The sequence below is a fragment of the Coregonus clupeaformis genome, unplaced genomic scaffold (assembly GCF_020615455.1).
Source record: "Coregonus clupeaformis isolate EN_2021a unplaced genomic scaffold, ASM2061545v1 scaf0300, whole genome shotgun sequence".
In the NCBI taxonomy this organism is placed as follows: domain Eukaryota; kingdom Metazoa; phylum Chordata; class Actinopteri; order Salmoniformes; family Salmonidae; genus Coregonus; species Coregonus clupeaformis.
In genome coordinates, this window is record NW_025533755.1 from 287,735 (window position 1) to 301,788 (window position 14,054).

The 14,054-nt window shown below is 45.2% G+C and overlaps 1 protein-coding gene across 3 annotated transcripts in view; it reads right to left on the bottom strand.

Moving 5' to 3' along the window:
* Positions 1–14,054, bottom strand: part of LOC121568054 (anoctamin-3-like) — a 99,768-nt gene that overhangs the window by 14,964 nt on the left and 70,750 nt on the right. For all 3 annotated transcript variants that reach the window (XM_041878621.2, XM_041878620.2, XM_041878619.2), the window contains exons 13-21: positions 10,837–10,933; positions 7,462–7,522; positions 4,049–4,131; positions 3,659–3,799; positions 2,589–2,753; positions 2,020–2,056; positions 1,749–1,860; positions 1,210–1,267; positions 210–307 (exon numbers count right to left, since the gene is read on the bottom strand). In XM_041878621.2, coding sequence (XP_041734555.2) covers positions 210–307; positions 1,210–1,267; positions 1,749–1,860; positions 2,020–2,056; positions 2,589–2,753; positions 3,659–3,799; positions 4,049–4,131; positions 7,462–7,522; positions 10,837–10,933 — 852 coding nt within the window. The remainder of the gene's footprint in view (positions 1–209; positions 308–1,209; positions 1,268–1,748; positions 1,861–2,019; positions 2,057–2,588; positions 2,754–3,658; positions 3,800–4,048; positions 4,132–7,461; positions 7,523–10,836; positions 10,934–14,054) is intronic.

Sequence of the window (14,054 nt, forward strand, 5' to 3'; positions counted from 1 at the left end):
GAGAGAGAGAGAGAGAGAGAGAGAGAGAGAGAGAGAGAGAGAGAGAGAGCGAGAGAGAGAGAGGGAGAGAGAGAGAGAGAGAGAGAGAGAGAGCGAGAGAGAGAGCGAGAGAGAGAGAGAGAGAGAGAGAGAGAGAGAGAGAGAGAGAGAGAGAGAGAGAGAGAGAGAGAGAGAGAGAGAGAGAGAGAGAGAAATTCCATGGTACTTACGGATAACCCAACTCCATGAAGTTGTTCCAGATCTGTTTTAGTACCATGATGACTCCCATTTGAAGGCACAGATCGATCAGACAGCCACTGGGGTGGCACTGAAAGAAAGAAACAATAAAAAAACAACTATTAATTACAAATCACTGAGTGAAAGAAAATATATATGTAATATCCACATTGTATGCACCATACTTCCTGCCACTGTGGTGGCACTGAATAAAATAAAACTAAGTAAAACAATCCCAAATGATTATATTCATATTTAACCCCATGCTTTATAAATCAGAGAGAGCTTCATTAAATCACTTTTTAAATGACAAACTCAAATTCATGGGCGATGACTGCTACTCATTTCAAGCTCATTTTGAGTGTTTTGTTTTTAGCACCGTTACAAACCACAACGGATTAGTTACGAAAGAGATGAATGGTGAAATTTTTACGGGCAAAGGAATTATTACATGTTATGCAAAAGTAATAATTAAAACGAATAAGATGATGAATCACTATTGTGCTCCGTAAAATCTCCCCTCAAATGGAAAGGCAATAAGCAGCCTTAACAGTGTTTAAATAATAACCTTTTTTTTATTGCTTTATTGCTTTATTATTGTTTTATTGTTAATAACCATCTCTAACAGTGTAATAACCGGGGTAGCGTCCCAAAATTGCACCCTATTCCCTATATAGTGCACTACTTTAGACCAGAGAATGGCACCCTATTCCCTATATAGTGCACTACTTTAGACCAGAGAATGGCACCCTATTCCCTATATAGTGCACTACTTTTGACCAGAGAATGGCACCCTATTCCCTATATAGTGCACTACTTTAGACCAGAGAATGGCACCCTATTCCCTATATAGTGCACTACTTTTGACCAGAGAATGGCACCCTATTCCCTATATAGTGCACTACTTTTGACCAGAGCCCTGTATAGGGAACAGGGTGCCATTTGGGATGCAAACGTAGTTTTATTGTTGGGTTGCTTCCTGACTCCACTCACCTCCTCCAGTCTCCATCTATTGAACAGTTTGTTATATTTCCCTGGTCTGCCGGCGAACCTAAACATAGGTCAGAGTGAAGATATTAGCTCCAGTTTAATTCTCAGGACAGTGGGGGGCGGGGGGTGGGGGGGGAGATTGAAACTTGCACAGAACCTTACTCACACAGAAAACTTATTTGGTGAATCAACTTATTTCGGGGGAATCTTGAGGAATCATGTAATTCTAAAAACTGGTTTATTCTTATAGAAAAGAGAACCTGCAATGTAAAAAAAAAAAGGGGGGGGAGCTTGTAGGACTTATGCTGTTAAATGTATTGAGGACGGCTTCCATAAAACCGTCTGTTACAAATAATAATAATATGCCATTTAGCAGACGCTTTTATCCAAAGCGACTTACAGTCATGCGTGAATACATTTTTATTTTGTGTATGGGTGGTCCCCGGGGATCGAACCCCACTACCTTGGCGTTACAAGCGCCGTGCTCTACCAGCTGAGCTACAGAGGACCACTTGTTTAGAAGGTGACCTTCTAATAGTTACCTTCCAAGGAAGAACGCGACGTAGAACGTAGAGCTGTTCAAGTTAACAAACTGGAAGAGAAACATCTTGAGAGCAAAACTGTTCTCCCATTCTGACTCAGTCCGTGGGTGTTCTAGAGAGAGAGAGGGAGAGAGAGAGAGACAGAGGAAGAGATAGAGGGAGGGAGGGGGAGAGAGAGAGAGAGAGAGCGAGAGAGATGACAGAAGTTGACATGTACCTCTGAAGCTGTTAATGAAGCAACATATGTGTATCGAATGAGGGTTATGCTCACCTAAATTGGTGAGCAGGTAAGCCACCTTTTCATATACCTGAAGAGAGATAACCCAGATACCCACCACATTCACAGACATGGTGAACAGAAAGTTACAATTTGGCTTTGGATCAATATGCAACATTATTTTACATTTTAGTCATTTAGCAGACGCTCTTATCCAGAGCAACTTACAGTTAGTGAATGCATACATGTTTAATAAAAAATACATTTAAAAAAAATCATACTGGCCCCTCATGGGAAACGAACCCACATCGCTGCCGGCCAAACCCTCCCCATACCTTGGACGACGCTGGACCAATTGTGCGCCGCCCATGGGTCTCCCGGTCGCGGCCGGCTGCGACAGAGCCTGGACTCTAACCAGGATCTCTAGTGGCACAGCTAGCACTGCGACGCAGTGCCTTAGACCACTGCTACCACTCGGGAGACATGCACGACTGTGGATGAGGTGGCTTGGCTTAATAGTTTGGCCAGACATCCATTCACATTGAGGGACATGACATCTGTTCTTCTGATTGTGGATCAAATATAATTACACTATTCTATGGTTTGGTTTGGCCTGCACCCACCACATTCAGAGACATGATGATCATGAAGTTGATACAGACTCCGGTGCCAGAGGTGGCAAACTGCCAGTTCTTTTTGACAAACACCCAGTCGAGAGATGCAAACTTCTCCATGACGATCAGTCGGAACACCACCACCGCAAACACCGCTGTCAGGACCAGAGAGATCTGGAGGACACACAGAGAGAAAGTAGCATGGGGGGGGGGGGGAGAAAGAGAGAGACAGACAGAAATAGAAAGAAGAACTATACCGGTCAGATAAATCATCATCCTCTGAGGATAATGTATTGAAGCTGTCAGTTTTGGGGTAATGCATCCAGGCTGGGTCTGGGATCGTACGTTTACAACGTCTAGACTCTATGGAGTCATATTGTTAAACAATGAGTCACTGTTACATGTCACAGACTCTAGACACTTCCTTATTGTAGTGGAGTGATGAGCAACAATGAACAATGAAAAACAATACCACAACTACTGAGGGGCAGAGTCAACTGTTTCCAAGGAGTGGCTGTTGCAGTGATGGATCCCCTCCACCAGGGGGCGGTAGCAGGCTGATAGAAGCTAATCACTCTGGTAGGTAGTAAACCGTGTTCCAGGGTTGGGGTCAGTTCCATTTCAATTCAGTCAATTTAGAAAGTAAACCGAAATTCCAATTCCAATTAGATTTTCAATTAAAACATTTCATTGTACTTCTAGAATTGCCTGAATTTAAATGGAATTGATCCCAAACCCTGCAGTGTGTACACACTGAGGATAGATCCACACCACAGCCTTTTTATTTGTGTGATGGAAGGTCTTACCTGTGAAGGAGATCCCAGACACAGACAGACAGACAGACAGACAGACAGACAGACAGTACAGCCTGATAACTCATATATAATAATAATAATAATAATAATAATAATAATAATAATAATAATAAGCCATTTAGCAGACGCTTTTATCCAAAGCGACTTACAGTCATGTGTGCATACATTTTTTACGTATGGGTGGTCCCGGGGATCAAACCACTACCCTGGTGTTACAAGCGCCGCGCTCTACCAATTGAGCTACAGAGGACCACAGGGTCTTACCATGAAGAAGATGCCGGACACAGAGATCATGAGTCTGCTGACTTTGTCAGTGAAGGGCTGGAAGGGCTCCGGCTTGCCAGAGATTGGGTTTACTCTCTCTACCCTGGAGTACTTGGCTTCGAACTGGGGCCGCAGATTCTCCTGGGACAAACACACACACACACTCCATTATCAATCACTCTGATATTTCTGACTTGACCCAATCATAGATACCCCCATCCAGTCAATGCTTGACTGTATCATAAGAGACATTGAAATTGCTGAATATGGTATGACATCAACCAGATATTGCTGAATGAGAAACGGCTGAACACTAGTCTACATACATGTACACACGTGTCTCTGACGTGATATCACATGAATAAACCAGATATTTCTGACTGGACCAACCTCTTCCTCCTCCCAGTCGATGAGGTCCCAGTCATATGTCAGCTCCGCCCTCCTCCTCTTCCAGAACTCCAGGAACACCGTGGCTACAGGGACAACGTTCCAACAGAACAGGAAACAGGGAGAGGAGGGATCAATCAACCTTCCATGGAATTACTTCAGTGATCTATCCCAGTAGAGCCTGAAATCCTGAACCTGTTCTGCAAATATTCCGCTTCTTGTACTCCGTGACGTGTCATGTTTTGCATGACAAGGAGTGGCAAGGAGTGGAATAATAGCTCTTGGGGGTGCCTGACATTTCTAGGGGGTGCCTGATGTCTCTTGGGGGTGCCTGACGTTTCTAGGGGGTGCCTGATGTCTCTTGGGGGTGCCTGACGTTTCTAGGGGGTGCCTGATGTCTCTTGGGGGTGCCTGACGTTTCTAGGGGGTGCCTGATGTCTCTTGGGGGTGCCTGACGTCTCTAGGGGGTAAAGTCAATATCTTTGACAATTTTGGGAGGGCCCACATTGATATTTGAATTCTCAAGGGGGAATAACTCTACGGCACATTCCCTAAACACAGAAACATTGGATACACATGAGAATATGGTGATTTCAAAAAGTGATGCGAATGTATTTTTAAATGGGCAGCAAGATTAAACTTGAATAGAGCTTGAACCACTTCTGTTTAAAGAGGGAGAGTACATGGGGAAAACAGGCTTTAGATGCCTGGGTTCTTTCCCTCATCTACACACACACACACACACACACACACACACACACACAGCTGCTGTCCCATGCTATAGAGACATTGAACCACTGGTCACTTCCCGTTTCACAATGTGTATTTAAATACTGTATCCCTGACATAGCTCATCATAATATTTCTACTACTCTACCTTGTATTTTAGTTACACTGTTTAAATCAAATAAAAATAAAAACAGGTGTAGACCTTACAGTGAAATGCTTACTTACAAGCCCTTAACCAACAATACAGTTATACACACACCACTGTCACGCCCTGGCTCTGGGGACTCTTATATGTTGAGCCAGGGTGTTAGTTTTAATGTGTAGTGTCTATGTTTTGTTTTCTATGTGTTCTTTTCTAGATCGTGTGTTTCTGTGTTGGCCGGGGTGGTTCCCAATCGGAGGCAGCTGTGTCTTGTTGTCTCTGATTGGGTACCATACTTAGGCAGCCTGTTGTGCACTTGTCTTTTGTGGGATCTTGTTCCGTTTAGGTTTGTGTTGTATGACCGAGGACCTGCTATAACACCAACTAAACTGTGTACACGACCAAGAAACGTTAAATTCGATTCACAGTACAGTATAGGGTTTGGCTGCGGTAGCCTACAGTGAAACGTCCCATTCACTGTAATGGAGTCTGGGCCTTCGTCCAAAAATGGCACCCTATTCCATATAAAAGGGCACTACTTTTGACCAGTGCCCTATTGGGCCCTGATCAAATGTAGTGCACTATAAAGGGAATACGGTGGCATTTGGGACGCACATGGACGTTTTCCACGTACTTTATTGGAGTCTCGTTGGACAGAGTGGAGGTATTAAAAGATTGCTTTGGGAAGGTGTTAGAGAACGATGCCGGGACACGGTCCAACAGCCAGGTGTGGTGTTAGCTAACATCAGTGTGGTGCTGTGTGGCACACAGATTCTCCCTCCTGGGTGTTTCATTCCTCAGCTTAATTACTCATTACTGTTAGACTTAAATTAGTAAGCCAAAGAGTCAAATCAAAGAAATTAACTCAAAGTAGTCTGACAGATTCATTTAGTATAGAAATCTAATTGTCTTCTTTAATTACTTGTTTACAGCTTTAATTACTTGTTTACTGCCCAAGGACCCCCACCCAGGCTAACAGGCAAACCATCAAGGACCCCCACCCAGGCTAACAGGCAAACCACCAAGGACCCCCACCCAGGCTAACAGGCAAACCACCAAGGACCCCCACCCAGGCTAACAGGCAAACCACCAAGGACCCCCACCCAGGCTAACAGGCAAACCACCAAGGACCCCCACCCAGGCTAACAGGCAAACCACCAAGGACCCCCATTATATGTTTGCAAAAAATATGTTTCTCCCATTAATGACAATGGCAAGGAGACGTAGAGTAATTAAAATTATAGATTTATTTTGTAGAAAGTTTTTATTTTTACAGTATGTATCTTGCTCTAGTTATTGTCTTGATTTCTCAGGTGAAGAAGTTATTTATTTATTTTTGGAGCCGTGTGCAGCTCTAAAATGATCAGTTCAGTAATAAATAGACTCAATTTACCACTGGTTACAGTTGTGTAACGGTAAATGTTGTGTGTGTGTGTGTGTGTGTGTTTGCCCACAAATTATTGAAAATAACCAAATCTCTTGGGCCGTTGGAACATTCAACTGAGAGAAAGCCCCCCCGTTTTTCCGGATGACTGTGTGATCTTGCTCTCCGTGGCCGACGTGAGCAAAGAATGCGCAGACCAGCTGGCAATCTCTCCTTGTCCCAGCCTGTAATCCCAACATGTTTCAAGCTGACCACCGTTGTCCCTGTTCCCAGGAGCTCCGAGGTAACCTGCCTAAATTATTATCATCCTGTAGCACTCACATCTGTAATTATGAAGGGCTTTGAAAGGCTGGTCATGACACACATTAACACCATCATCCCAGACACTGACGACACAACGGTGGTAGGCCTGATCACCAACGGTGCAGAAATGTTTTGGTACCCTTCCCCAGATCTGTGACTCGACACAATCCTGTCTCGGAGCCCTACGGACAATTCCTTCGACCTCATGGCTTGGTTCTTGCTCTGACATGCACTGTCAACTGTGGGGCCCTTATATAGACAGGTGTGTGCCTTTCCAAATCATGTCCAATCAATTGCATTTACCACAGGTGGACAGCAATGAAGTTGTAGAAACATCTCAAGGATGATGAATGGAAACTGGATGCACCTGAGCTCAATTTCAAGTCTCATAGCAAAGGGTCTGAATACTTATGTAAATAAGGTATCTGTTTTTTAACTTACTTATGCATTTGCAAAAATGTCTAAAAACCTGTTTTCGCTTTGTCATTATGGGGTATTGTGTGTAGATTGATGAGGATTTTTATTTATTTCATCCATTTTAGAATAAGGCTGTAAAGAAACAAAATGTGGAAAAGGTCAAGGGGTCTGAATACTTTCCGAAGGCACTGTATATACACAGCATATACACACTCATTCACACACACTACATTGACACTCCCACACAAATAACACACACCGACACAACTCAAACACACATGCATACACATTACACGCACACACACAAACTTTTACACTCAACATATGATGCTGCTACTCTGTTCTTTAATAATGTCTGGAATAGAGTGAATAGAATGGTATCAAACATGGATACCAGAGGGGGGGGAGAGACTGAGAAAAATGTCAGAATAATGTATTTACCCCATATAGCCATGAAGATAGCAAAGAACACAGTTCCTCCATTGTCAAAGAGATGAGTCACCTGCAGAAACAGACTCAGATGTAAATAAACAATTCCTTTGGGTTAGAATCAATAGTCAATACCTGCTGGAACGAGGCACCATAATAATATAATAATATGCCATTTAGCAGACGCTTTTATCCAAAGCGACTTACAGTCATGCGTGCATAAATTTTTTTGTGTATGGGTGGTCCCGGGGATCGAACCCACTACCCTGGCGTTACAAGCGCCGTGCTCTACCAGCTGAGCTACAGAGGACCATGACATGAACGTCGATGACATCCCTGCAGGCTGTCACGACTTCTGCCGAGGCTGCCTCCCCTCCTTGTTCGGGCAGGTTTCGGCGTTCGGCGTCACCGGCTTTCTAGCCACTGCCGATCCATTTATCATCACTCCATTTGTCTCGTCTTCAATCACACACACCTGGTCCTTATTCCCTCATTAGTCATGGTATAAGTGTTCCCTCTGCTTCCTTGTCTGTGTGGGGTGATTGTTTATTGTGGAGGTTAGTGAAGCTCGGTGGAGCTCGTGTATTTTGTATCGACGGGAGTAATTTCCCGTGTGCCTTGTATTTTCCAGTGCAAGTAGCCTTGAACGGCTAACTGGATCAGGAGCCTATCTCCTGTTTCTGTGGTGTGAGGCAGCTTGATGTTCATGTAGGCCTACACACCCTGGATAGGACGCTACTCTAACCCCGATCTAGCTCATAAATGCTGAGTGTCAAGGAGAGACGCACTGGGTCCCATTTTTTTACAGTCTTTTGGTATGACTCGGCCAGGAATCGAACTCCCAAACTTTCAATCTCAGGGTGGACACACTAACCACAAGGCCACTGAGTTGGTCAGCATAGCTTAGCCTATATCAGCAGTAGTGTGATACATTTACATTACATTTTAGTCATTTAGCAGACGCTCTTATCCAGAGCGACTTACAGTTAGTGATTACATATTATATTTTTTTATACTGGCCCCCCGTGGGAATCGAACCCACAACCCTGGCGTTGCAAACGCCATGCTCTATCAACTGAGCTACATCCCTGCCGGCCATTCCCTCCCCTACCCTAGACGACGCTGGGCCAATTGTGCGCCGCCCATGAGTCTCCCGGTCACGGCCGGCTGCGACAGAGCCTGGATTTGAACCAGGATCTCTAGTGGCACAGTTAGCACTGCGATGCAGTGCCTTAGACCACTGCGCCACTCAGGAGTTTACAGGGCTGGGGTCAACATTCTATTTCAATTCCAGTCAATTCCGAAAGTCAAATCCCAATTCCACATTTTTCTCATTAACCACGTTTCCATCCACAGTTTAAGTCATGTCTTCATTTTTATAAAAAAAAAATTTTAACCACCGCGGTGATGGAAACAGGACGTTTCTGGTGACGTGTAGCTCAGTTGGTAGAGCATGGCGCTTGCAACGCCAGGGTTGTGGGTTCGATTCCCACGGGGGGCCAGTATGAAAACATAAGTGAAAAAAGTACATTTTGTGCACTTCGTCATCACGCTGATTGTTAGTCCATTTGGTGGAAACAGCCCACTAGTTGGAAAATGTGCGGTTCTAGAATATTCTCATGAAAATCTATCGCCAATTGGATGGAAACCAAGCTGCTGAAACGCATTGAAGAGAATTGGAATTCGAAGTACTAACAGTAATATTACTCCTGTTTACTACAGTACTAGCTAACAGTAATATTACTTATGTTTACTACAGTACCAGCTAACAGTAATATTACTTCTGTTTACTACAGCACTAACAGTAATATTACTTCTGTTTACTACAGTACTAACAGTAATATTACTTCTGTTTACTACAGTACTAACAGTAATATTACTTCTGTTTACTACAGTACTAACAGTAATATTACTTCTGTTTACTACAGCACTAGCTAACAGTAATATTACTTCTGTTTACTACAGTACTAACAGTAATATTACTTCTGTTTACTACAGCACTAGCTAACAGTAATATTACTTCTGTTTACTACAGTACCAGCTAACAGTAATATTACTTCTGTTTACTACAGCACTAACAGTAATATTACTTCTGTTTACTACAGTACTAACAGTAATATTACTTCTGTTTACTACAGTACTAGCTAACAGTAATATTACTTCTGTTTACTACAGTACTAACAGTAAAATTACTTCTGTTTACTACAGTACTAACAGTAATATTACTTCTGTTTACTACAGCAATATTACTTCTGTTTACTACAGTACTAACAGTAATATTACTTCTGTTTACTACAGTACCAGCTAACAGTAATATTACTTCTGTACATTTTACATTACATTTTAGTCATTTAGCAGACGCTCTTATCCAGAGCGACTTACAGTTAGTGAATACATATATATTTTTTAATACTGGCCCCCCGTGGGAATCGAACCCACAACCCTGGCGTTGCAAACGCCATGCTCTATCAACTGAGCTACATCCCTGCCGGCCATTCCCTCCCCTACCCTGGACGACTCTGGGCCAATTGTGCGCCGCCCATGAGTCTCCCGGTCGCGGCCGGCTACGACAGAGCCTGGATTCGAACCAGGATCTCTAGTGGCACAGTTAGCACTGCGATGCAGTGCCTTAGACCACTGCGCCACTCAGGAGACACTACAGCACTAACAGTAATATTACTTCTGTTTACTACAGCACTAACAGTAATATTACTTATGTTTACTACAGTACTAACAGTAATATTACTTCTGTTTACTACAGCACTAACAGTAATATTACTTATGTTTACTACAGTACTAACAGTAATATTACTTCTGTTTACTACAGTACTAGCTAACAGTAATATTACTTCAGTTTACTACAGTACTAACAGTAATATTACTTCTACAGTACTAATAGTAATAGTACTTCTGTTTACTACAGTACTACAACCCTGGCGTTGCAAACTACAGTACTAGCTAACAGTAATATTACTTCTGTTTACTACAGTACTAGCTAACAGTAATATTACTTCTGTTTACTACAGTACTAACAGTAATATTACTTCTACAGTACTAATAGTAATAGTACTTCTGTTTACTACAGTACTACAACCCTGGCGTTGCAAACTACAGTACTAGCTAATAGTAATAGTACTTCTGTTTACTACAGTACTAGCTAATAGTAATAGTATAGTACTTCTACACATACAGCATAGTTCTAATTCCTCATGGGTGTTACTAATCATGGAAGCCGCCAAATCTTGGGTGAGTTAATTAGCACATTTATGTTAATGATCTCAAACTGTTTTACGATATATCAGCATCTAATTGACCTTTGCATAGACAAAGCTGTCACTGAGCTCCCAAGGTGGAAAAGCAGAACAGCTTCGTGGTCTTATTACTGACCTTTGCATAGACACAGCTGTCACTGAGTTTCCAGGGGTTGCAGTTCTGCTCACACATAGGACACATGATCGTAGTGTTGGCCTCACAGATCTCTTTACTGATGGGACGAAACAGGAAGATACATTAAACAGACAGAACTTCCATGTCTTTAAAACACAATATCAAAAGAGGAGATGAAAAACCCCAAACGAAGATAATCCAAATGCAAATGAATCATTAGAAGGTGATTCTAAGGCCTTATGTAATTAGAAAAAGGATATTCAACGGGTAAATCCAAAAGGTTAAGGTTAGACAAAGTTAGGGTTAAGGTCATGGTTAAGGCATAGGGGTTAGGGGGGACTAGGATAAGGGTGAACAAACTGCGATTTGAAACCATTCTGCGACATCAATAACACTTTAATGGAGAGTTCTGGTCTGATTCCAAAATGGCACCCTATTCCAGGGCCCACAGTAGTGCACTATAAAGGAAAACGGAATACCATTTGGGATGTTTTCCATTTACTGTTACTGTAGTCTGGGCAGAGTGGAGGGAAAATTGCATTGGGAGGGTGTTAGAGCACGATGCCCAGGTGCAGGGGTGGGGAGAGGTGGGGTTGCGGAGGGACCCACAGTTTATTGGGGGAGAACACGATGCCCAGGTGCAGGGGTGGGGAGAGGTGGGGTTGCGGAGGGACCCACAGTTTATTGGGGGAGAACACGATGCCCAGGTGCAGGGGTGGGGAGAGGTGGGGTTGCGGAGGGACCCACAGTTTATTGGGGGAGAACACGATGCCCAGGTGCAGGGGTGGGGAGAGGTGGGGTTGCGGAGGGACCCACAGTTTATTGGGGGAGAACACGATGCCCAGGTGCAGGGGTGGGGAGAGGTGGGGTTGCGGAGGGACCCACAGTTTATTGGGGGAGAACACGATGCCCAGGTGCAGGGGTGGGGAGAGGTGGGGTTGCGGAGGGACCCACAGTTTATTGGAGGAGAACACGATGCCCAGGTGCAGGGGTGGGGAGAGGTGGGGTTGCGGAGGGACCCACAGTTTATTGGGGGAGAACACGATGCCCAGGTGCAGGGGTGGGGAGAGATGGGGTTGCGGAGGGACCCACAGTTTATTGGGGGAGAACACGATGCCCAGGTGCAGGGGTGGGGAGAGGTGGGGGTTGCGGAGGGACCCACAGTTTATTGGAGGAGAACACGATGCCCAGGTGCAGGGGTGGGGAGAGGTGGGGTTGCGGAGGGACCCACAGTTTATTGGGGGAGAACACGATGCCCAGGTGCAGGGGTGGGGAGAGGTGGGGTTGCGGAGGGACCCACAGTTTATTGGGGGAGAACACGATGCCCAGGTGCAGGGGTGGGGAGAGGTGGGGTTGCGGAGGGACCCACAGTTTATTGGGGGAGAACACGATGCCCAGGTGCAGGGGTGGGGAGAGATGGGGTTGCGGAGGGACCCACAGTTTATTGGGGGAGAGCACGATGCCCAGGTGCAGGGGGTGGGGAGAGGTGGGGTTGCGGAGGGACCCACAGTTTATTGGGGGAGAACACGATGCCCAGGTGCAGGGGTGGGGAGAGATGGGGTTGCGGAGGGACCCACAGTTTATTGGGGGAGAACACGATGCCCAGGTGCAGGGGTGGGGAGAGGTGGGGTTGCGGAGGGACCCACAGTTTATTGGGGGAGAGCACGATGCCCAGGTGCAGGGGTGGGGAGAGATGGGGTTGCGGAGGGACCCACAGTTTATTGGGGAGAACACGATGCCCAGGTGCAGGGGTGGGGAGAGATGGGGTTGCGGAGGGACCCACAGTTTATTGGGGGAGAGCACGATGCCCAGGTGCAGGGGTGGGGAGAGGTGGGGTTGCGGAGGGACCCACAGTTTATTGGGGGAGAACACGATGCCCAGGTGCAGGGGAGGGGGAGAGATGGGGTTGCGGAGGGACCCACAGTTTATTGGGGGAGAACACGATGCCCAGGTGCAGGGGTGGGGAGAGATGGGGTTGCGGAGGGACCCACAGTTTATTGGGGGAGAACACGATGCCCAGGTGCAGGGGTGGGGAGAGATGGGGTTGCGGAGGGACCCACAGTTTATTGGGGGAGAACACGATGCCCAGGTGCAGGGGTGGGGAGAGGTGGGGTTGCGGAGGGACCCACAGTTTATTGGGGGAGAACACGATGCCCAGGTGCAGGGGTGGGGAGAGGTGGGGTTGCGGAGGGACCCACAGTTTATTGGGGGAGAACACGATGCCCAGGTGCAGGGGTGGGGAGAGGTGGGGTTGCGGAGGGACCCACAGTTTATTGGGGGAGAACGACTGTGAGAAGGTCAGTTCTGGTGATTTTTCAAAAGGACATTCTACTACAGAATAAATGAAAATAAAATAAAATATATAATTTCCCCCTCCAGAAATGAGCCCAATAACATATTGTTCCATATTATCAGTCAGGTGTGCTATTTAGCAATAAACATCATCACCTGATATAGCCCATCCGATGCAGCATAGTGACTATACATAAATAAGCTGAGGGTTACCCATCTGCATGTATCCCATTGGGCTAATCATTAACTAGATCACAAACTCTAGTCTAAACGTTAGGCTATCTTGTTGCTAGTTAGCAACTTATTGATGACTTCTGAGTGTCCCCCAAAAAAATATTGCACTGGCACTTAGCCAACCAAGGATCATGTACTGTGAATATAATGTAGGCCGTTACACCGGGCCCCCTGTTACATTTAGCCCCGGGTTTTCCCTATTAATTCAACGCCATTGACGCTGCTAAAATCTCTGGTTCTAAAATTGTGCATTTTTACTAATTTCTTGGATTTGACAAATAAGGGTAGCCTAGTAACACTGTAAGTGGCTCTGGATAAGAGCGTCTGCTAAATGACGTAAATGTAAATGTAACACTCGAAAGCTCAGTGATCGTCCTCCTTTTAACAGTGACCGTCAAAACTGCTTTCACAGGTGGGTTTTTCCCGTGACTGCATTTAGAATGTTGTAGCCTACAATGACTGGGCCATGCATATTTCTCTCCCTGTGCGGCACTTGCAATTTGAATGCGCCTCGGGAGGAATATAATTTTCTTACACAGACGGCGACAGGCTGAACAACTATTCTACTATGGGGTTGTCTGATTTTGCTGTTGCTTACTCGTGTTGTTGGCTGTAGAAAATGTAATGTGGACAAAATCAATTTCATTAGATAATTCAAATAACCAAAGGTACCCGGTAACAGCTCCGCCTGG